This window comes from Scophthalmus maximus, chromosome 11 (assembly GCF_022379125.1).
Source record: "Scophthalmus maximus strain ysfricsl-2021 chromosome 11, ASM2237912v1, whole genome shotgun sequence".
In the NCBI taxonomy this organism is placed as follows: Eukaryota; Metazoa; Chordata; class Actinopteri; order Pleuronectiformes; family Scophthalmidae; genus Scophthalmus; species Scophthalmus maximus.
In genome coordinates this window covers 11,589,705-11,614,197 of record NC_061525.1, presented here as the reverse complement: position 1 = coordinate 11,614,197, position 24,493 = coordinate 11,589,705, and the positions used below count along the sequence as shown (strand labels likewise).

At 40.6% G+C, this 24,493-nt stretch overlaps 1 protein-coding gene across 2 annotated transcripts in view; it reads right to left on the bottom strand.

Moving 5' to 3' along the window:
• Positions 1-2,169: 2,169 nt before the first annotated feature.
• Positions 2,170-24,493, bottom strand: part of LOC118299692 (CD166 antigen homolog) — a 35,000-nt gene continuing 12,676 nt past the window's right edge. Inside the window, exons 2-16 of one of the 2 annotated variants that reach the window (XM_035623628.2) lie at positions 13,013-13,119; positions 12,555-12,771; positions 12,337-12,401; positions 11,836-11,923; positions 11,403-11,576; positions 9,754-9,878; positions 9,476-9,608; positions 9,023-9,135; positions 8,800-8,926; positions 8,413-8,534; positions 5,657-5,789; positions 4,837-4,866; positions 4,280-4,391; positions 3,911-4,039; positions 2,170-3,808 (exon numbers count right to left, since the gene is read on the bottom strand). In XM_035623628.2, coding sequence (XP_035479521.1) covers positions 3,937-4,039; positions 4,280-4,391; positions 4,837-4,866; positions 5,657-5,789; positions 8,413-8,534; positions 8,800-8,926; positions 9,023-9,135; positions 9,476-9,608; positions 9,754-9,878; positions 11,403-11,576; positions 11,836-11,923; positions 12,337-12,401; positions 12,555-12,771; positions 13,013-13,119 — 1,649 coding nt within the window. In that variant the 3' untranslated portion in view covers positions 2,170-3,808; positions 3,911-3,936. The remainder of the gene's footprint in view (positions 3,809-3,910; positions 4,040-4,279; positions 4,392-4,836; positions 4,867-5,656; positions 5,790-8,412; positions 8,535-8,799; positions 8,927-9,022; positions 9,136-9,475; positions 9,609-9,753; positions 9,879-11,402; positions 11,577-11,835; positions 11,924-12,336; positions 12,402-12,554; positions 12,772-13,012; positions 13,120-24,493) is intronic. The other variant, XM_035623629.2, reaches the window with a different exon arrangement.

Here is a 24,493-nt window from a genome sequence, read left to right as displayed (position 1 = left end):
TAACCTATTATCTTCACTGAAATTGTACATTCGGTGAATGCAGTTGCCTTTCTATAGCACTTTTCTAGTTTACTTCTATACTACACACCATGTACCCGTTGACACACAGATTCATACACACGCTCACTGATGGTACAACCATCAGGGGCAATGTGGGGCTCAGTATCACTTGGACCTTCGACTGGAGGAGCGGTAAGTCGGGAGATGACCCGCTCTACCTCCGGTGCCACAGCCACCATGTAAATATGCCAAAATTCAAAAGCCAAAATTATTTTAATGGGGTAAACAAGAGTCGCAATGTCATGATTCTGGTCTGATCTCAAGTTTTGACAAAATATGTATTTACTGCATGTTGGTTATGTTGAGCAAAACTGTAATTCCTTTTTTGTGCGAAACAGAAACTTAAAAACTTTGTTTTTATTTCAGTCTATGTGCATTTCTGAGCATTAATTAAATGTATCCTCCAAGTTCTAATAAAAGTCAAATGTGTATCCTACATGTTGTAACTTCAGTTGGACGCCACTGCTCGTTACATTCTGCACTTTGGCCACAGGATGGCAGCAGAAGCTCATTTGGTTGGTGTCATGCATGTCTATAACATGGGCTACATTTCTTTTTTTTAAAACTTGCTAACTGGTTAAAGGTGATGACTAATCATTTGCATTTGAAATTACCAACACAAGGTCAAGCAGGATTGAACACACTAGTCACCTAAAAATGAAAGTCCTGTGAACAAATGTTTATAAGATTGTGTGGAAAAAGTACCTTAATGCTTCCAGTTGAATCGGATTGTTTTTCTTTTTGTGTGTTTTTAATGTTCAGGAGTGTGTTATGCTGAGATGATGTGTCCTTGTAGGCATTCATGGCTCAAAATCTTGAGTCAGTCAGATTTAACATCACTGTCTTCTGCACATGAATAGACTCCCAGGCCTTTTCAGTCCACATTACATTCAGTGGGTATAATGCAAACCATCATATATTGAGTACAGATATATATATATAAAGTACAGACGTATTATCAGTAAAGCATACTTAAAGTAAAAGTATCAAAAGGAAAGACCTCTATTATGAAGAATCACACCTTTCACAATGATAATTTATATTATACGTGTTATTTTATAAGCAGCAATTAACTGTTTCTTCTGTTCCAGGAAAAGCTCATTTTTACAACTTCAATCCTTATCGTTTTTTTTGTTCTACGAAAGTCATCATATTTTATGATAATCATTTATTTTGTGTATAAGAGTCTTAATAAGAGTTGTAAGTATGTGACATGAATACAGTGGAGTATAATTTCTTCTCATGTGTAGAGGAATGGAAGGATATAGTGGCAGAAAATGGGAAGCAATGTTTAAGTACAGACACATTGAACTTAAATAGAGTATTGAGTGGATGAAGTTACTTTTCACTATGAACTGTAAACAGGTTTAAATGGTTTTTTTAAATGTAATATGATTACTGTGATTATTATGAATTGGCTAGAGGACATCTCATATATATCTATCCATATTTGTGGTTTCACTGGAAATTATGCTATTTCCTGAAACAACACCTCTGATGAAATGTGACATCAGCTTTGTAGTTTTTGGATTGTCAGATTTGCAAGGTTTCTTGTTAAGGAACTTAACTTGTATTGTGTAGACAAAATAGTGTGTTGCAACAATGTCCTTTTAGGTTCTGCCTCTGGCATAAACTCAGATCAGTTCTTATATGATATTAGGATAAAAACTGTTTTAGTTTCGAGATGAACGTTTGGACATCATTTTCAATCAAATATGTCACCTATTTCTTTGAAATAAGAAGCTACATGAATCAAAAAATAGAGAACGATATTCTTAAAATCTCTTCTTAAAGTTTTTTTTCCATGCAAATCATCAAATTCCAAGTTTGGTTCTAATGAAGCTACTCTTACAGAATTCACAACATATTTTATAAACCGAGAGGAAAATGTTTTTTAACAATAACATTTCTACTCACAAAAATACTCTATTAGTCTAAAATATGCAAAATGACTATACAACAAACAAGCATACAGTCAATCTACACCATCATCCCATAAAATCTCGGCATTAACACAAGTGAAAAAATATTCTTCGAACCATGTTGCTCTATATTTCAGAAGATGTTCAGATGAAAACTGTAAACAACATAGTGACCATTGAGTTGACATAACTTTTCCAAATGTACATTTTATTTTAAACAAAAGTACAAAAACAAACATCAGATATTTACAGTACTTGCATGGCAACGTCCACTTTCTTTGGTCATTCTTCCAATTTGATGGTTTTACACAAGGTAGGCAGCAGACAGCAGCTTGGAGGTCTGAGATCCTAACATGCTGAATCTATTATTAAATCAGGTGCTGAGAAACCGTCTGGTTACTCACAACTTAATTACATTTTGTCAAGTCTGCAAGCAATTCACTGGTTTAAATCTAAGATATGAATTATGTGACAAATACTGAATTTGCCTACCAGGATTTTGAATCTTGTTCAATATAAATAGCAAAAAGAAAATTCAAACCAGATATTTCACAATGATATCCTGGTCTTGATGCATTTTCAGATTTAGTAAATGCTCTTCACAAGACCAAAAGTGTGACATGTACAGCTGAGCGCATTCCATCGTATTCTACACAAATTTGAAAAACATGAACCCTAGTGCACATCACAAACTGAAGGTACTACTACAGGTAGATTTTCAAAAGAAGGCAAACATATCATAACTGCCACTTTGACACAAACATCCTGTCCACTCTGTGTCCTCAAGTCTAAAATTATGCAGGAGCTAATAAACAAGCCTACTTCAACACTGAAGTAGCACAAATTAAGAATTAATTTACAACCTTGATGGGTAAACGAAAACATCCATTCATTACAACAGGCTCAAGGACATTTTCTTGGGAAAATATGAACATTTTACATTTAAAGAAAAGAATCTGTGCAGCCAAACTTAAGCCAGTAACAATGAGTTAAATTATGCTTATACATTCTCTCAATAATCTACCTGGTTGTGTAATGAGGCAAACATGTTAAATGTACAATAGATTGAAAAACAAAAAACAACAACAGACAGGCAGATATGAACTGAGTTTGCGCCATTCTTCTCTCCTGGGTACACAGAATCAAATAACAAGAAAAATCATGTAACACCAAAGAACTCACATCACCTTCTTCCTGCAATGCGACATGTAAATCATATTACCATCTATCTACTAATGCTGAGTATAACAAAATACCCTTAGCCCTTTCAGGAGTTTCATCTCAATTTCAATATCCTAGTAACAGTTCAATGGAAATGCATGCACCAATAAACCGATTCAGTTTACCGGTGTTGAAGGCAGACGTTCGACTTCGATGACGTGAAACTAAGAAGCAGTGGTGATGTTGTCCCTCAGCCCCGGCTAGGTCTCTTTGGGGCCAAAGAGGCAAACTTAGACTAATGCAGGCCTACATGACCGCAGCAAAGGCAACTGGCCTAGGAGTAATTTTACTTGCATCAACTAAACCAAAAAGATTTCCCAAAATCCATTCTAACAAACATGAATCCTAATAGCAGACGAGTTTACACATGTATCAGTAGTGCAGACAAGTTATGTATATCACATACAATATCCATTCATTTTTCTTTCTTTTTTAGGAATGAAGGGGTGAGAGGTCAAGGGGCTCGGGTGGTGTTTGGATATGCTGTTTAGTAATATTCTCCCTGAAACCAATTCCAAAATGTCTTCATCCAAATGTACAGGGTTTTTTTCTTTTTCTTCCAAAGACAGAGGTGAAGAGAAATGTGCAAAAGTTCCATGTTCTGACTGGAAAGAAGAGAAGATTATTTGAATAAACGCAATTTGATAGAAAATGACATTTGTTCATATTTATCTAAGCAGATGATGGAGATGTTTTTTGCGGCCCACCTTTCACAAGGATGTTTGCTCTTTCTTTACACCTCAGCTTTCTGGCTGTTCTCCTCCACTTTCTCCTCCAGCTTTTTCTCCTCCTCGGAGGAGCCGTCCTCCTTCTCACCAGTCTTCCAGCTGCCCTGTCTGTTTGGAAGAAAACATAACTCGATGACAAATGCTGCACTTAATGGTGTGTTGACTACACATGACATGACAAACAAACTGGTAAACTATTCCTTTAATTGTATCTTTGATTTAAATGTTATAAATTGTCAGGACAGTATACACTTAACAAAACCCTTCATGTATACCTGATTTGATACCTAAAAATCCCCATTAGAATAGAATCAACATTTGCAACTAGGTTCACTGTTGGCGGCTTACTTGGATTTCTTCATGTAGACCCAGTAAGTGAGGCCTAAGACGAGAGTGGCCACGAGGAGACCGACCACAACTCCAACCACCAACTTAGTTTGGTCACTATCCTCCGACTGGTCTGTAACAAAGATAAAAACAGAAACATCAGAACTGGCAGACTGTCTCGGCATGAAAATCCAGTGGACACATGCACACAAAAAAAAGCTATTATGTGCAATTAAGGCGCTGATGAGTGGACACATCCACATGGTAAATGGTTATGACTCACTGAGTTAAATGTTAATGACAGATATTCTGTGTTTATGACTCATTTCATCAGCCAGTGGGATCATGGACAATGCCGACAATGTGTCAGGATGCTGGTTACTCCATTCCTCTTCCTCCTTCACATATGTGTTTTTAACAGAGACACACTGTCCAAACATTTCTTCCTAAGTTGTACATATTATGGTAAATATTTGATAAATAGCCCTCTTTCTGTGAACATTTGAGTCCCCCATAGTTTTTACCCCGGCCCCCTCCCACCGTTTTTTTTTACAAACAAGAAGACTTCTACAACTTACCTTGTTTATCCATTCTCACCTCCACAAATACTGAAATCAGATATAAAATAAAATTAACGTCCAACCAAAAGAAAACAAAAAACAAAAACAAGCTTGAAAAAAAATCACTACTCTACTTCTATTCTACTTTTGCATGCAAGTACTTCAAAGAGGGAACAGATTAAATCCAGCATCCCAACATACACACACACACTGAGCCAGGTGTGTGTGTCCCAAACACACAGGAATGAGTAAGCAAGGAAGCAGAGGATGATAGTAACACTTCTGGACAACAGTGTACAAAGTGCTAAGTGCATGCGTCGGTTTTGACAGTGACAGTGATGACAATTTAAGACATTCACAGTGACCTTCGCAAAGGCAAACCACCACCAGATTATGCAAATCAAAGATCGGTTAAGATCCTACAAGCAGCATTTATTTTGGCTTCTAATTCATCCACCATGTATTTAATGATGCTTTTCCTCTCATCTTTTAATATTTATCGTTCTAATGGATCCAAGAGTTTCTGTCTGTCGATCAGGTGAGCAGTTAATGAGAAAATCGAAGGACAGAAAAACTAATATTTCTGGATGTAATAGCAGAATGAACTAAAATAGAATAGTAGAAAATACATACAGATATTTAAAAAATCCTCACTTAGGTGGGTTCATCCTTAAATATGCAGCTGCTTAATTATTGTAAAGCATCGCAACATTAAGTCAAGTCAACATGCAGACAGAGAGAGATTGGGAGCAGAGTGGGAAAAACGTCTATGAAGGCAGATTTCGGAGTTAGGCTTGTGGAGAGAGATGAGAGGACCATACTGCCACTTCGTACTTACAGGTTGACACATTTATAGATCTGGTATCGGTGCCAAACTCATTGATCACTGTACAAGAGACAGTTAGATTCGCAGAGGGCACAACTCTGATCTTGTGTGTGATCTTTCCGTTGATGAAGGCACTCTCCTCAGGCTGCACAAGGAGGGAAACATTAAAAAGAACACATATGTTAGCATTCACACGTCAGGCATGGGTGAATTCGAGGATTATTTACAACACTAGGAGGCGTTGTTGGTCCAATGTATGACTCTGGCTTCGCTTGACAAAGACACAGCATGTGTGCCTCTGGGTTATAGACAAGAGAGTCTCGGAGGAGAACCCCAGACACAAAGACAAACTGCCAACACCCTTTTCACATCCTCTACATATACAAGAGGATGTGGCAATTTTGTAAATACCCATTACTGAGACTGTAATCAAGGCTTTCATTATCCTCTTAGTGGAAAAAGGTTTTAAAGGAGACAACGGGAGGGGAAAAATAAATAAACTTTGAAATGTGTGATATTCACAAAATGCTTTGTCCCTCAGTGAAGGAGTTCTGTGCACCTTTGGAATTGACTATTCCACACATGTTCAGGTGTTGAGGTGATTTTTTTTTTTAAGGTTAGACTGAATTACCACCATCCCACACGCCCTCTAGATCATTTTCATACAGTTCATATGATTCACACTGTGTCATTGAGTCGCTATGCCATCAGACATAAAAGTCTGCTTTAAAAAAAAATAGATTTTTTTTGTCTTAATGACAGACTGGTGCAAAATACTGCGTTTCAACCTCTGCCGAAATTAGTAAAAACGTACACTCTTCCAAAACACTGAGGAATGTTAAAACGAACCAGATAAGTTAAAACGAAAGACGTGCGATAGCCGGGGAAAAATACTAACAGCGCAAAACACCATGTCCATAACAGGGATTGTTCAGTCGCTCTGCAGTACAGGGCAAACCGTGAATTTTGTTTCCTTTCCTCAGAGAATCCAGGGGGGAGCAGGCTCGAGCACACTGCCTCTGTTTAGTCACAGCACACCTCTGCTGATGTTATTCATAGGTTTGTCAGGAGGAAAACAATACCATTACATTTAAACACCTATGTGATCATCTCAGTGGTTTGTCTTCACTGGTAATGGAACTGCTATTAGCGTTCGCACATTCACTAAGTGTATTTTAAGAAGTTGTTTGACGAACCAGACGCCTTAATAGCTCAGAATAAAACCACAGAGTGTATATCAATGTTCCAAATGAAGCAAAAAATGGGTCCATTTCCATTCACCTGCCGCACTTAGAATTCATCCACAACACGTCGCGTCTACTTAAGATGCTGTTGCCCCAAGATGCTGCTGCAGTTGTTACTGCAGGACGTCCCTGCTGCCGGCTTACGTATGAATTTCTATGACAACCAGTAGTGATTTATCAGCAGATGAATAATGTTTTTAAAAGTCCAAGCATTTTTAATGCCCTAATGTCTTAATTAAGGCATTACATTTTTAACAAAATCCAAAATGTCTTCATTTGAAAACTTAATTCAGATTTGAATGTGTTTCTAGGTGGACAGGAGGACCTCAGTCGATGTGTCATCCATCTGGTTATATAATTGATAAACCATTACATTCAACTGTTAAGCACACAGGGAGAAACTTTTTCTCCATAACCTGCAATTGAAAAAAAAGGCTTGTCGTTGCTTGTTTTTTTGCAACGGTCCTCGATGACAGAGACGATAAATCCTGTGGTTCAGATATTCGGCGGTGTCAAACTTCACATTCTGCTGCTTTTTCCAGGTTTTGTGATGGCTGGTTCAAACTAAGTGCAGACGTCTACAACTAAGGCAACCTTTCAAAGCAACCCTGCTATATTTGCTGCAGATGGTGTCGACGGGTAAAAATATAAAGATTTCAGCTTTAAAGTTATGATCCTCAAGACTTTAAAGAAATCAGATCCTGTTTTTGATCGGTTCCATGTCCCGCATTTTTTTCTGCAATAGCCCTTCGATGTATTTACTATAATTAATCACTCATCTATACAGTTTTTTTTTATTGTTTCTTTGCTTTGGGAAGTGTGAGGTCGTATGGAGAACAGCGCAGTCTGTTTGGAAAAGAGGTTGTTGTTGATGGATTAGTGAAGCACAGAACTTCTGTGTGAAACAAAACGTAAACACTGACTTATCTTTAATTGACAAATTCAAGTGGTTGGGTTTGGGTTAAAATGGACAATTTCATATTAGGCTACATCTATACTAATTTGAATTTGAACATTTTAAAACGGCGTTACCATACGTCTCCCGTTTTTGCGTGTCCATACAGCGATGCTCCCCTGGAGCTCTCAAACTAAAACGCGGAGAGCAGCGTTTTCAAACTTCTCTGGAGAGGTGTGGACGGCAGCTGCCTTGGAAAAAACTAAAAGGTGGTAATGTGGATGTAGCCTTAGAAAGCCTTTCTGCCAGTACTTCTGCCATGTGACTCATTACGTTAAGTTACTGTGAGTAGATGTCCACATCTACGGTACTACTCTATTTGCTACTGTTGATGTTTGCTGTTTCCCCTCAAGGTCTCTACATGCCCAGAAAAAATTTGGAGAATTTTCTATGTGCTGACGGCAGAAGGGGCTGAGAGTACATTAAAAATAAAATCGTCTTGCAGCAGTGATGAATAAATGTATGTGCAGTTATATAACATCGATGGAATTGACCTTCAGAGATTGTCACACTTATCAGTGGAGCACTGAGGAGAAGGGTTGAGGCTGCGGCTGTGTGAGTGCGCATACCGAGGTGCCATTGACGCTCCAGGATACAGCTGGCTTCGGGGAACCTTCAGCTTCACAAATCAAGACTTTGTGTTGGCCATCTTCACCGCGCCGTTTGGACAGCTGTCGGATCACAGGAGCACCTGCAACAGGACGCAAGTCTTCAGATTCATCTGAATGAGAAAATGATTTGTCACGGTCGCACTCCATTTCGTGGACACAGTCCAAAGAGACTGAGAAAAGTTTTTAATTAAAGGGGGAGTGAGATATTTTAGGAATTGATCTTATTTGCTTTCTTGCAGACATGAGAACACAGACACTGGCTGGCTGTGGTTTCATGTTTGCTGCACCGTTTTCTCATCCGGCTCTCAGCAACAAGGCAAATTATACCTGAGTTTAAATAATTACCTTTAACAAGCAGCTCAAAAGAAGCTTTTCGGCTGAGGTGCCCCATCGTCACTTTGCACTCATAGCGGCCAGAGTCCGAGTAGGTCAGCTTGGCGAACTTGGGCTCTTTGTCCAGTTTAACATTATCCTGGATCGAATGGAAATAATATCAGCACTGTCAATAACAGGCACAATTTTTTACCTCATTGCTTTAGACGTTGTCGTATGAAATGCTGCTTCTTACCTTTGTCCAGGAGACCATTGATTCTCCGGAAGCATCAATCTGGAGAGTTAGATTCAAGGCCTCATCAGCGCTCTTGAGGATATTCCCAGAGGGGCTTAAATTGATGTCTAGGTCTAAAAAGAGAGAAGTCGGTGGTGAAAAGATGGTTCAGAGGCTTGATAAGGGTCAAAACATCCCGATTGCTAACAATACAGCCCTGCACTTGGCTCACAGGCCCCGCAGACGCAGCTTATTAGAGGCAGCGCGACTGACACAACATTCTTCTCCAAAAAGCACAGGAGGACAGGTAGGACGGCGAGGAGAGATATTGGCACTTTTCTTTTCTCCAACAAACACTTCTCACTTTCATAGGAAAGTTTACAAGTAGAAAAGAAAATTGCACAGACAATGTTGCAGGTGGCATAATTGCATTAATTGTACAGTACATCATCAACAAACATTTCGGTGTCTTACAGTTCACTGTGACGTCCTTGGATGCTTCCAACGTGGGGTTGTCAATGAGTGAGCATTTGTATTCGCCGGTGGTGTCACGTGAGACATCGGTGATGGTGTAAGTGTCTGCGTTTTCCACTTTGACCAGGTCTCCCTTCAAAGACAATCAAACAATCGGTGATTAGTGACGGATGCCTTATTGAAGAAAAAGAACATCATACATCTATATATGCGAAGCAGTAGAAGCATGAAGAGAATGGATTTCTGTTCGTAATGAGGTACGTGGTGAGTACATGTACCTTCAGGTGGAAGTTAAAGCTGATAGGAGCTGGGTTGCCATCTGCAACACACTTCAGAGTCACATTGTCTCCTTCCACGAGAGGGTCCTGAGCGATGACCTGCAGGACGATGTTCTCTGTGGAGTCTGTGCAGAGACCAAGAGGAAGAAACTAAGCAATTATCTCAAGGAGATGCGAGGGTGGGCAGCTGTAACGAGTGGAGCATGTGGCTGCAGAGACAAACTGTGCTCCTACATCACAGAGAGCTCAAATTTTGTGCATCAGAATTTGTATAACCAACTTCAACATGCGGCTGAGGAGATTGTTGAATTTGAATCATATTCTGAGGCACTCGGCCAGGCAATCATTTCAAAGCTCATTGTATCTCCTCCAACTGAGATAAACTCTTCACATTTCTTTTAAGGTGTTCCAGCACTGATTAGTTCACTTTTAAGGCCAACGTTGAGCAGGTAACTTCAAAATTTAATGTCGCGTTCAGTCTAAATCCCACCGCAGAGTTACAGAATCCACACCTCATTTTTCAACTGCCACCATCAAAGGTGTCATCACAGTTGTCTGCCTTGACAAGAAAGAAAAGAATTACATGGAAACTGTTTTTGTCGCCTGAAAAATAAGACGTAAGTTCCCGTCCCCTGGCTACAGTTACAGATTTAAGCGAGTTTTTCTCGGTCTTCTTTGACAGCTCGCCTGTCGGGAGCTGCTGCTGACGTGGTCCTGAAGAAACCCAGCGAGACACTGTATGTGATGCCACAGAAAATTAAGACTACCGTTACATTTGATTGTATTTCAGATTTGTGTCATGGTATATTACTGTATCACTTCTGCCAGTTCCTTTTTAAATGTGTGTATCTACAAGTAAGAAAAATGTTTATAAATTCTCACAGGAATAAATACCAATAAAATATTCTTTAAAAAATCAATGTGGTATAAAAATGTATATTGATTTTCTAAAAGTGGAAAACCCTTCTGCTGCAGCGTTGGTTTTTGACTTTTAAATATTTTCAACCAAACTGCAACATATTCAGAAAGAACCTTCGTCTTCCGTGTCTGCACAACTTCCTTATTCTTTTCCCTGGAAATGGAAATTTCTAGTCTGCACCTAGATCTGGATCATAACTGCAATACTCAAGGTCGTTGACAGTCGTGAGATATGTGTGGCAAGGTTTGTTGTTTTCATTTATGGAAAGTAACTGAGGAAATCTTTACTTATAGAATTGACACTTTCATGTTTAGCTTAGAATAAAATCTGGAGAAGGGGGAAAAACCAGCAAGTTGAAACAATCAGCTCCACTAATCTGTACAAAATCCAAACTGTAAAAATGACAAATGATGGTTTTATGAGGAGTTATTCCAAGAGCGTATTTCCAAAAATGTCAAACTAATCCTTTACGAAATCCTTTAGTGTGAATCCATAGCTGGATCCTGATCTGTAACAACAACTGACCACAGTTGGAACTAATGCTACAATAGTACAGAAGTCTTTAGAAATATTGTTAATAAAATATAATAAAGTAAAAAAACAAAGAAGAAGAAGCCATTAAAAGCTAGATTTTTAGTCTCTGATTTTGTGCCAAAGTTTCACATTACTGCCGCTCATCTGCAAACAGAAAGTGTTCAGTGTGTGTTGTTATGGGAGCTCTGCGACTCACAGGTGATGGTGAAGGTCGCTGCAGCGGACACCAGCTCTCCACCAACGGCGTGTTGAGTGCTGCAGGTGAACTGAGCGTCCGTGTCTTCCTTTTCAGCCGAGTACTCCAGCGTGGAGGAAGTGGTCGAGAGGCCAGTAACAGGGTCTACTTGCACCGAGGCTTGAATGGAAATCCCTGGACAGAAAACAAACAACTCTATCTGAAAACCCTAAAAAGGAAAACGATGGTCTAACGACCAAAACGCTGAAGCCACACTGCCGACGAGCGCAGGACAATTTATCACGGAGGAGTGGTTTACGCTCTCCGACTCTCCTAGTCAGAGAGAAAAGTAATGTGCGCATTTATTATTCAAACAGGTCAAATTTGCCAAAGCTCATCCAAAGAGCTATGTTCTTAGCACTTAAGGACATGCAACAGGTTGAGGAATACACACCTTTCCCATCAGCCACCAGAGGTTCATTGTTCTTTAACCACGTGATGTTTGCAGCTGGATTGGCATCCTGTGCAACGCACTTCCCTAGCTGTGGAACACAAACAATCCCAATTTGAGAAAAATTGGCAAAAAACGTGCAGGCCACACATATTGAAAGAAATAATCATCACCATTTCAAGACTCTTTATAAATGAAAAAAGAAATCGGAGCAAATTTGCCTTTTTAACGCCTTGCTGCCATTTGAGGACTGAGGAGTTTTCTACGCAACAGACCATGAAATGCCCAAAGCATTTCCAAAGCCCCTCAGATCCGTTGGGTATTTTAATTGCAGTGGGGGGATTCTGCTCTTTACTAATTCATGAGAATCACTTCAAAGAACTCTAGTAACATGGTCTTTGCCTTGCCTCAAGATACCTTGGCTCAAGTGAGGGATTTCCCATGACAATTCACTGCTTAAAATAATGTATGTATAAGCAAAGCTTATCATAAAAAAAACCCCACCTTGGTAAGTTTCCCAATCTCAAGCTCCTCCGCTTTGTCAGAAATCTCCAGGCCTGGTGGCATCTCTGAAACACATACAAAATGTGTAAATGGTCAGGATGACATTGTAAGTGATTTGTTCACTGCACGTTGCTCCAGTCAGCCACAGCATCAACCTTTACTAAAGCGATCTAAAAACCAGGGAAAGGTATTTCAGACTTGTGCCAGCTTGTACTCACTGTAGATCACCACGTTCACTGGGTATTCTGCGATGTCGGCGCCAGTCACCACCATGCAGATGAAGACCCGCTGGTCGGTCAGCTTGGCTGCAGAGAGCAGCAGGCTGGAGTTTGCGGCCATGCTGACACGGCCCTTGTACTCATTAGTGGCGATGATTGTGATGTTCTTGTGTGTCTGCTTGACCAGCAGGTCTCCTGAAAGTCCCTCTTCTTTGTTCTGGAGAGCAGAGCAGTGTTGCACGTGTTACATGTCTGTCTGTCACATTTGGCTTCCAGATCAAATCAAATTACAGTGTTTTTCTTTCCCAACCCCCCGGCGCATGCAGTGTCATACGGAGGCACAGGTGCATGGTCTAATGCACGACATATGCACTCAGACTGGGCGTGGCTCAGACACGGTGAGTGGGTGTCAGACAGACTTCACCATTTTGAATCCATTGACCTCTGCCGTAACTCACATATTTCCATTTAGTGATGAGGACGTCTTCTGCTTTCATGGCTCCATTGTTGCACGGGATCTCGAGCGTGTCCCCGTACTGGCCGACAACAGTCTCCAAACCGCTCACTGCAAAGGGGCAAAGCAAAGCAGCGAAATTTCAATTACCCTTTTTCAGCTCCAACAAAGCAGGAAAGTTTTTGACTTAAAATTGAAAAATGTTATTAATCTGAAGGTTTCAAAGCGACATTTATCAGTTCCACTTAGTGTCCCCGCCCAAACACAGCTTCTATAGAGTTCTGTTAATTTTACAGCTCCCTTGGAAGAGAAAACAACCTTTCCTGGCCTAAATTTCAATGAAAACATCGCCATGGAGACAAAGTGCTTGAGAGGGGGATGGGGGAGGGTGCCAGCCCAAGTGTCTCAATGGGCTGCTATCAGGGGTCAGAGCCAGAGGGCTGCAGCGAAGAAGAGACTGCCATGGTCCAACTGACAATGAGGTTTTGCCCAGCTTTTTGGTATTCACGTTGACATTTCAGACCTCTCAGCGCTCGGGCTGAGGTATACTACTGTATACTATTGTACTACTGCACTATTTCCACTGTTAATATTTCATGTAAATTCATATTTTAAATTTATTTGTGTAGATATTGTATATATTTTTAAAGTGTGCTATGTGAAACGTGCTGCTGCTACACTGGAATTTCCCAGCTTGGGATAAATAAAATGTATATATCTATCTATCTATCTATCTATCTATCTATCTATCTATACGCACGGGCGGGAGTGGGTGGCAACGAAGGTCTGACAGCTGGAGTCTAAAGCACCACTTGGGCACTTCGGCAAAGTGTATGAGAACAAAGAAGTGGCCGGCACAGTTCCTACGGGGTTGAATCACTGACAAATAATGTTTGTGTATTTACAGGAAAAGAACATAAATAGCGAGACGCTTGTGTATTACCGAGTGCATTCATTCCTGAAATTGTCTGAACATATTCACGCACAAAGAAACAGCTGGAAAAACAAACTGTTGTACTCCCACTTTTCCTCCTCACTCATCAGACTTTTAAAGGTTTTGCCAGAGTCGTGCAAAGAAGAGGGGTTTTAATTAATTTGCTCTGTTGCGTGATACTCATTTGCATCCGGTTTGAATGAAAGTAAATACTTTTACTATGGTTACCACTGTCTACATTGGGACAGAGTAACAACCGGGTCTCGGAAGGCGTATCTGCACCGCTCGGAGCTCGGAGGTGATCTGCTCCTTGTTCTGCCTCAAGTAAAACCTCCTGATGTCAAGTGTCATTTTCACATCGAGACAATTAAAATTCATAAAATAGTCATCCGCTTGTCCTGTGTCTTCACTAAAGACACACACACATAAAAGAGTTTGCCTCAAGTCAACAAAGTCTGCTGTTGACTGATCGAGATACTCAGCGGAAACAAGTTCACTCAGACGCTTGTCACTCATCTTTAGGAGCTGTCGACTCTGTTGTTAACAGGTCCGTCTGCCTGTGTGTTTAGCTTCGGTGTTTCAAAGTTGTTGCTATTACTGATGTGACTTCCTCACCCTGGGGCCGATACTCTTGCTTTAGTTATAGTTTAACGTTTTGGTTAATGCACTTATTTCTCTTGTGGCATTAGATGAAGCTTAAGACTCTGACCAAATTTGCCTGCAAGCGCCTCTGAAGCCTACAAATTAAAACTCAGTCCAATCTGTACAACAAACTTGAGCAGCAGCGAGTTGTGATTTCATGAGGGACCAGAACCAGAAAATTGGTTACCCCGGTTTCAGTCTTTGTAGCTCAACATAAGTCTGCTGTACATTTTCCTGAACTTTTGCGGAGGGGCTTGTATTGTGAGAACGCAAACGTGCGCCAATGATGTTCCAGGCGGAACTTTTCCTGCCAGCCCCCTAGCCGAACTTCCAGAGTGAGCTCACGTGAGAACACAGCAGGAAAATCTCCAGACGATGGACGGCAGGCGAGTGGGCACTGTATCAAGGAGCCAACCCTCGTCTGAATGTTCCGTACAATTTCCTGCTGTTGTGAAAACGTCTGACCCGGACAATGTCCTCCTCCTTCTTCATACGTGAAAGGCAAACTCCGGATATTGTCCAGAGCCAACTTTCCGGACATTTTCTAAGGACACTTCAGCATGCTGACTTGGGGAGGCGAGACCGAACCACCGACCTTTGTGGACCTCTCTTTTGGAACATCCATTCAGTTAGGACTGTGCGGGATCTCCTGGTTTTTAAGCATCTTTTTTAAAATGTATTTACAAAAAAAAACGATAATTAGACAGTTGCTGAACCAAATTATTTTTAATAGGTTTCCGAATTCACTGAGACATTTGTATGAAATGAGTCAGATTGATCGGTGCAATACGTCAGGACTTACAAGTACAGATGCAGGAAGATCATTTTAAAAAGGTGTGAGGTGTATCCCTGTTGATGACTTTTATCACTGCCTACAGCGCCGTTGCATCTGTGACACAGGAGCTGCTTAAGTGGGAATCAAATGTGTGTAACCCACCCAATAACAATTATTTGAAAAACACAGCACCATCACAGCACTTCACGTACACAGTAACAATCCCTGCATTTAAATACGGCTCGGTGACATTTAATACTGACAGCACGGGACAAAACAACCTCACTAGATTTCAGCTGCTGACAGTTTTACCAGGAATTCTCCAGCAAGCACACAGATGAAAAGCTCTGTCCCAGTCAAGATAAGCACGATTATAACTATTTACTGCATTCATGCCTTGCATAGTCCGTGATTTGCCACCCCAAAAATCAGTTCACCCTGAATTGTAGAGTAAATTACAGGATTAAAAGCTCAATACGTCATATTCCTTCGTTAAAATGTCGTTCTTTTCTGAAGCATCTGATGAATTCAACTGTCATGCAGCTGTACTGTACTGCTCGTACTCAGACTAGACTAATGCGGACTGCTGGTGCGGACACACAGTATGCTGATGTAGCCATCCCACACGGCCTGTTTTGTCTTTCTAATGTAAATCTAATGAAACTGACTCTCATGCTTGAATGGGCCTCAGCTAGATGTTTCTAGTGCAGGCAAAAAAAAAAAAAAGAAGAAAAGGAGAACGGAGACATTGTGAATCCATTAAGGGGAGGCAGTTAATGAGCTCCATGTGCAAGATGTGGACAGATGGTTTTGCATATGTGTCAATTCTGATAATACACTCCTACATTTCATTGTAAGAGTTGTTAAGGGTGCCAAAAATAATCTATCACTACCTATATTGTGCGCTACACATGGGGGTTGGTGCCAGAAACCTCTAATGGTCAAGGAAACATCCACATGTATTTCACAACCTAGTTGGCAACTTTTCGGGAGAGAGAGAAAGAGAGAGAGAGAGTCACGCCTTCTCTGCTGAAACCTGCCGCTGTTTCACAACAACAGTCAGTTATATTCAGGTTACACTGGAAGCACTGCAGTGTTGTAAAGGTTATCTCTCTTTCTGTATAATAGACTCCTTACATTTCAAATTCCAATAGGCATTTTTGAATATTCAAATAAAGCTGCGTTCAGCCTTTGGAAAACTTTAAAAGAGTCTGTATTAAGGCAAAAGGTTTTATCGGCACAGATTACACTGTTTCACAATGAGAAGTCAGCGCACATGTTGAGTTACAGAAGACAAAGCTCCTGCTGCTCACTGAGATAAGGTAATCCCTCCTAACTAAAGTAGGTGAACAGTGTGACTTCGCATTGACACACACACACACACACACACACACACACACACACACACACACACACACACACACACACACACACACACACACACACACACACACACACACACACACACACACACACACACACACACACACACACACACACACACACACACACTTTTTCAAAAAGAGATCTCTTCTAACAGTTGCCTATATGATGAGGGGACAGCCGAAAATAGCACCAGTTCAACCCTTGTGTTTTGTCGTATTTGGATTTCTTATTGTTTGTGCAAAGCATTGTTGAGACACAAATTAAGGAAAAAATAAAATCGAATACACAAACATAAAACATATTACTGTTGTTTGCCATGGACGTATTAAAGCCAAAGAAATGCACAGAATGTCAACCTATATAAAGAGGGTACGGATGTTTTGGGTCAGTCTGATGATGATATAACTATTAAAAACTCAAAAAAACTGAAATCCAAATATACATATTTTGGCTTTGGGATAGTGCTGTTGTATAAAAAAGTTAATATGAATCAGATACGATGCATATAAGACAACATTGGGTATTACGATATTAAACACTGGTGACAAAACAGATCAAACAGTCAATTTCTATACCAGACTTCTGACACGTCATCAGTTTATAAGCACTTTGATAGAATGAGTTAAAGTCATACCGACCAGGTTTTGACGGGCAATTCTTCTCCCCATATGGACGCCCACCGCTCACACTGGACACAGAAAATTAGCCAATACTCTGGAGACGGTAAATAAAGAAACAGACAGGCGACAGGAGGCAGCACCACAGGAGACACTTTCATGTTCCTGATTAGGGCGCCTCTATTCCCGAGAAGAGACAGGTGACGACAGCTCAGATATACGCTCACCGGGGAAATCAGCTCCCTCCCCACCATATTCTCTGTATCCCTGTTTGCTACCTTACGTCCTCCCATTTGTGTGCTTGTTGTGTGTGTGCACGCATTTCAGCTGCAACATCCGAAAGAAAACGGAGGCCCAAACTTATTAAGTGCTGAAAATGAGGATTGTGCAGTGAATGGAGATCCCACGGCGCATGTCCACATGACTCGACGGCAAATAGACTCGCTTCAGCGGTAAGGGTTGCAGCCGGAACCATTTCAGCTCGATCAATAATACTTGAGGAGAGGCTAGATTCTTATAGTGATCGGTGCTTGCCTAAGAAGCGAGAAATCAAAGAAAACCTAACCTTCCGTGACACTATGCTCCTCGTCCTCGACTTTGCTTTAATAATTTAACAAGAGCTGAATTTTGATTTGCCACTTCAAATGTCTGCAATGAGAAGAGAGATCAGTGATTTAATAAGCTCAATCTCTCATTACGCGCCGGTAAGAAGAACAGAGGCACCGTCGTCACACGGCGAGGTGTTGGAAGCTTTCCGAAAAAAGCAGCTCACAGCTCTTTAGTAACATGTGACCTCTATAGGCTGCTGTTTTGTCAGCTCTCACACTCTCAGCTCATATGTTATTGACTATGACAAGCACATGACTGTATTTAAATTCTGTCACAACATCAGTTCATGCCGAGGAAGTGTTCCAGACCAGCTGTAGCTGAGGAGGGGATCTCTTTTTTTAATACAAAGCTACATCCATCTGTTTCTCCCTCTGGAGGGAAGAGGTGTAGTCGTGTCACTGATGGATAACTGACAGCACATGTGCACAACATCCCTCTCACGCCGTTTCCCCTTTTGTCGCAGGCTGCACCATGGAAGCACCGTTCCAAACGCCGACATTGTGGACTGTAATTGCCTGTCAGAGACTTTATCGCATGGCGTCAGCTTGTATTTTCTTGCCAGACTGTCGAGAGCTGCCGGCTACAAAAAAATAAAAAATACTAATGTCCATAACCGAGTGACCCTGACTCTGACTGAAGCACACACATCAGGTAAACTGTCCTGATGCTCTGTTCTGCAGTGAAGAGGTGGCGCTAGTAGTATTTCCCACATACATTGCGTCTTCTCACTTTTGGGCAGGCTACAAACTTTGGCGACATGGCTCTACGGACGACCCTCTATCGGGTGGTGAGTCGGTCCACCAAGCTTGGTGAACTGGACAATTACATATTCATTAGACATTCACTTTGAATGGAAAGAACACCAGTGTGCAACTATTGTCTTCTGCAGATAGTTGTAGTCTGTAGTGTATCGAGAGTTTTTCAGGGTGTTTTAGGGGTCACGTTTGCAGTGTTTTCCCCTGCGCGGGTTTTGTAAAGCCTCATGTCACTTGTTTTGCTGTGACAGAGAAAATTAACGTCTTCACAGCAGAAATTCATCAGAGAGAAAATCTGCAAAAATACATAAATATGGATGTAGCTCAAAAAGAAAGTGAGAAAAAAATGTTGAGTGTGTGAGTGAACTTGGGTTCAACGTTATACCATAGTTACTTTGAACGATGAGAACTCTCTGCTCATTATTTAACGATTTTGTTTCTGAAATGCCAGCGAATAATGAAACTTGGCCATTCAGTTTTTTCAGAGCATAAGGTCTGGGAAAATTTTCAATCAAAAATCCAAAACCCAAGCAACAAATCATCACATTTAAGATGATGCAAACGGATAATATTTGCCAATTTTGCTTAAAAAAAGAGACCAATGGAATTATTAATCAATTATCAAATAATTGCCGAGTGGACATCCTTTCAGCTCTAGTGCTGATGTGGAGGAGCTGCCTAAATTCATCTATTTGTCAGACGTCAGCATAAAGTATGAGCTTGTTCACGTACCTCGGGATTGACAAGGGCCGCATTATGTAAAATGAACTGCAGAGAGTCCGTCACGTGTAGATTTATAGCCATTTTTCAAGCCTTGCTTTATGTCACACCATCTGTCCCAAGGCACAGAAGGTTACCCAAGACCCTCAAGATGTTGCCCTGGTCATTTTGACCTTAAGAGGGGAGTGAGGGTCTTTTACAGAGAATCAATCTGAAAAGCTGTCCATTTATAGTGAGAAAGACTCCGGACAAAGGTTTCATTTTCTAACAATATTCCCCACAGGCTCGATTCTATGGCCCAGCTGAACTGATCCTGTCTAGTCTCTTTCTGGTTTTTAATAAGTGATTCACTCTCTACGGATTCTTATCTGCAAGTTTCATGAGAAACGTGGTCCAAAGTCTAACACATTTATTAGTGTTAAGATGAAAAAGAGTGTGTGATAGAGTCTGACATTAATAAAACACTAAATTGATTCACGGCCATGAAATGAAGAAATATTAGAATGGGAAATTACTCTGAAGAACAGCAGACAAATTTATTTTCACAGGTCTGAGACATTTTCTCGCATTCAGCACGACATCACTGTGTCCTCAAGCTTTGAATGAATTCATCCTCTTCCAACATTCACTGAATGAAAACCCGTTCAGTTATTGTCCTCAATAAAATAACACAAGATCTTTTTGGGATCTATTTTAGAGCTGAAACAATTGATCAAACAAATAATGAATAGTACAAAGGTTTGGTCCAAAACTATAGTCCAACCTTACCTGAACTATCTGTCTCGGTGTGTGTAGATTAAAGCATGCAATTTGAATTAGTGACGAGGGATCAACTACTGATTATATTCTGTAATGATTCATCTGTGGGTCAATTGCTTCATTTATCATTTAATTTGAGATCTGTCAAAAAACAAAGAAAGAAGAAAACCAGTCAAATAATGCCAATCAAAATTCCTCAGAATTCAAGGTGACAGCTAAAACAGCTAATATGGTTTTGTTAGTTGACAAATCAACTAACTGAAAATTAGACTTGTTTTATTTTATTTTTTGTTTTTGTCAAAATCAGGAAGATTTTTTCAAGCCAGAGTTGAATAAAAACAAATAAGAACTCCTGACATGTTCACAGCCTACTCTGTGCAGAGCCGCGTTCGTCACCTCAGGGCAAAACAAGTCTGAGAACTGCTGAGGAGGAGGAGGACGGACAGCAAAGGGAGAATTATGTAGAGTACAACACACAATATTATTAGTCTGAGTCTATTAGGCATAATGGCTGCCCTCCATCACCCCAGCAGCAGGGAACATTGTTTTTGGACCAGTGTGCTTTTCAAACCAACAGTAGCGTCAATGCTCGGCAAACAAAGTAGCCAATCACAGAACACGTGTTGATCCTGCATGTTATTTGGGCCAAACAGACAAAAAAATCTAATGTGTAAGAGGCTTTATAAAATATAGGAACGCGAAGGCACAGAGCGGTAAACCTCTAGAAAACAACCCTCATCAGTGCTGCTTCAGTGTACCTGCCTCACACCCCCTCTCACTAGATATGAAATGCACTTTCCGTTGTGAAATAAAAAAAAAACACTTCTGGAGAGACGTATAGATAGCTCTCTCCCCCTCCAGGCAAGCCAAACAATGTTCATTTGCTGCATCATGTGTGGTCAACAGACACCTACAGACGACAGCAGGCAGGCACGGTGCTAATGCACCGCCTGCAGTCCCACCTGTCGGGTTCCCATTGTTGCCCCGTGACTGAAAGCACTGGCTTCATTTTCTCTGATTTCAGACTGGTTCTGAGGAGGCCTCAGTACTTGTGCAGACCTGCAGCTGAGGGATCAGGTTGCTGCTTCCGCCTCTCATGCCTCTCATCAGGGATTGAGGCGAGAGGACAAAGAAAGAGAGATGTGGGGGGGCTCGAGGAGGTAAGCATTTATTCTGCAATGTGTAATTAATGGCTGACTCCACATAGAAGCGTAATGTCGTGATGTTGCCACTTTTAAAACTTGGTTTGGAACCACCAATGCGCTCTTTCATGCAAACAAAAGTTGCTGCCGAAGTTATAGGAGTTTGCTGGGTTCCTGCACATTTTCCATTTCAAAGTTCCATACTTTTTCCAGACTTAAAATTTCCAGGCTTCTCTGTATACGTTATTTGACATAACGTTATTATGTAAGTAAATATTATTATATAAATTAATCATTTAAAAATCCAACTGTTAACATATTTCCTTCCGACTGTGTTTGCTATTATGTTGCACTTCATACACAGAAAGTCACGGTTTCTTTTCACTGATTAAAAGTGGATTGAAGCTCATTTGGTGCATGGAAGAACACTACAAATCTCCAATCAGAGTTTTGTTTGAAAAAATTGAAACTGAAATAATTAAATTGAATCAGGAAATTTTGTTAGGCTGAGTAATGTTTGTGATTCTGAGGAACTGGCATCAAAAAACTATATTTCCTGCTGACGCATTTAGAAAGTAAAGTTCTCCAGTAAATCTCACCGAGGCTAAAGTGGAAATATCTCAACATAATGTCATGTTGTCCGTGTCTGGACGGTCGCCCGAGGTAATAAGAAAATCTCAGTGCTAAATTACACAGCAGACCCGATCTAATGCAAGTTAGATTGTCAACACCTTTCGTCATTAGGAGTTATTTTTCTCACGCACCCAAGAAAAATCTTAATTTCTTCATCATTATTAATTGACTATCATTCAAGCTTTGAAGCTGGATCATAAGAGACATAAAGACTTACACAATACAAAAAAAAAAAAAACCCTGCAACATATTCAAAGGCCTCTAACATTTTTCCCTTTGATTAACAAGTGACTTTAATATAAGATTTTGAAAGGGGACCATTGACAAGTGCTTTTAATAAATGATGTTCAAGTTGCTTTAGATAACTGTCTCGCTCTGAAGACACTCACTGTGCAATCAAAGCAAGCAGACAATTGGGCATTGATTTAGCCTTAATTTTTCAGCAGATTTTCAGCAAAGCTCTGAAAACTATTATCTGCTGGGGGGGGGGGGGTTGCTTTTAAAAGGAAGCTTGGACAAATGTTACAAAAAGGCTCAGGAACATGCCGGCACTATTAGAAAGCAAAGTTTCTTCCATGACGTCTGCGTAGAGCAGTGCAGGAGGAAGGACATGACCATAATTACACTCCCTCATGAATTTTCAAGAGATCCACCTGCTGTATTCTCACATGGGCTCACTCAAGACATTTTCTGGAAATTTTACTAAGTGCAGCAAAGGTTTGGAAAAATTTCCGGAGGAACATTTGCAGACATTTGTGTTCTCACATACAGCCCCTCAGGGAAATTTCAGGAACTTCAGTGCACATCTGAAAGCAGCTATAGACTTCCCTTCTGCTACATTTTTCTCTGGGTGAGACAGATGGAAAGAATAGAGGCATTTTACAAGAAGGGTGATTATTACTCTGAATGACTTGCCATAAGGGTTTGGAGAAATTGATCTTATGGCATAATCATTAGTCTTTGACATTTTCTCTTCAATACACTCAACCACACAAGCGACCATAAAACCCTCTTAAAAAATGTCATAAATCGTGTCAGCAGATGAGCTGCATGGGTGAAGGGACTCACTGCTTTTAAGACAGCAGCCTGCCAGAGTGATCAGGAGGTATAAGTGCACTCAGAAATCATGTCCATTAAGTTGTGAATTATGTATTTGAGGGGCGAAGGCCAGGCCACCCAGGGGGAGAGGTGGTTGTGAGATGCCGGTGGGTACACTCTTGTGGCAAATCATGGGAGAGCTCAGAGTCCTGACACTGAACATCCAACAACAACTTCCATTAACGACGTGCCATTAAAGGCAGCATTACCCCATTAACAAAGCACAGCCACACTGCTTCCTACTTAGCCATTAACCCATCCTAATGCAACTCAGTGCCTAATGTCTCTAACCAGAAGAGCTGACATTACCTCACTCAAGCGTCTAGGTTATGAAGGAACGAGATTGATTTAAAAAAAAAATCCCGGTCAGTACCAGACACTGTTAGAGGCTAATGAATCTACACATTTAGAGTTAACCGTGTTTCTTAGGATAAAAATATTAAACAAAAACTCCATCACAAAGGTAATGCAAATCTGGCCTACCTCCCTTCAAAGTAATTTCCTGAAAATAGACAGAGCCAGCAATCATTGTCAAATGATTTCTGATTGAGTTATTAAAATTGGTAAACTGGGCTTTGCCTACTCGAATCCCTCTGCTGCATGGCCAAAGCTCGTTTCAATTAGGGCTGAAATTTGCAAATGATCATGCATCACCATTCTGACTTACATCCAAAGGCCATGTGTGCACGGAGACAGATCAAATCAAAACCTTTTCAATATTTACTTTACTATGTAATGTGGCATACATATGTGTTTCTAAACTCGAACTCAATAAGGACCAAAGAAAGGAATCCGATTAAATTAGCTTTTTTGAGTTTATTTTGAATGCTGCTTTTGCGTATAAGATAGCAAGACAGGGGCCTATTAGCTCTGTATTCAGTTAATGCGATTGGAAACCACTCATTCACATTTAATTCTTTCCAAGTCATTTCAATGTGATAACATTCTCATAGGCCAAGGAGCCTTCAAACTTGATTAAATTGGAGGATCCTACGAGCATTATTGAATTTGTCCTGCTCACTCATGCCTTAAGATGAGCCCGCAACCACATGCAACAACTCAGGTTCTAATCACACAGGCTTTAAAATTAATGCAGTTAATCTTTCAGTTGCTGAAACATTTTTGAGAGTGCTTTATGGGAGCTAAGGTTGAGCTGAATCTTAAAGCCAGAGATTTTCTTTATCTCCGGTCGGAGACATTCTGCTTTATCCTTTATAATAGAATGTTTACAAGGAAATAACACCTGATAAAACTAGAATGGCACTCAGTAGAGCGCATACTTCCGTCAAACAGTCCCCCTAAATCCAGCTGCACCAAATTGCACAAACTCATAGATATCAGTCCCCTAAATATGCCAGATTTTTTTTTAAATGAATGATTTCCTCTCAAAAAACATCCTATCTCGCAGAGTTAAA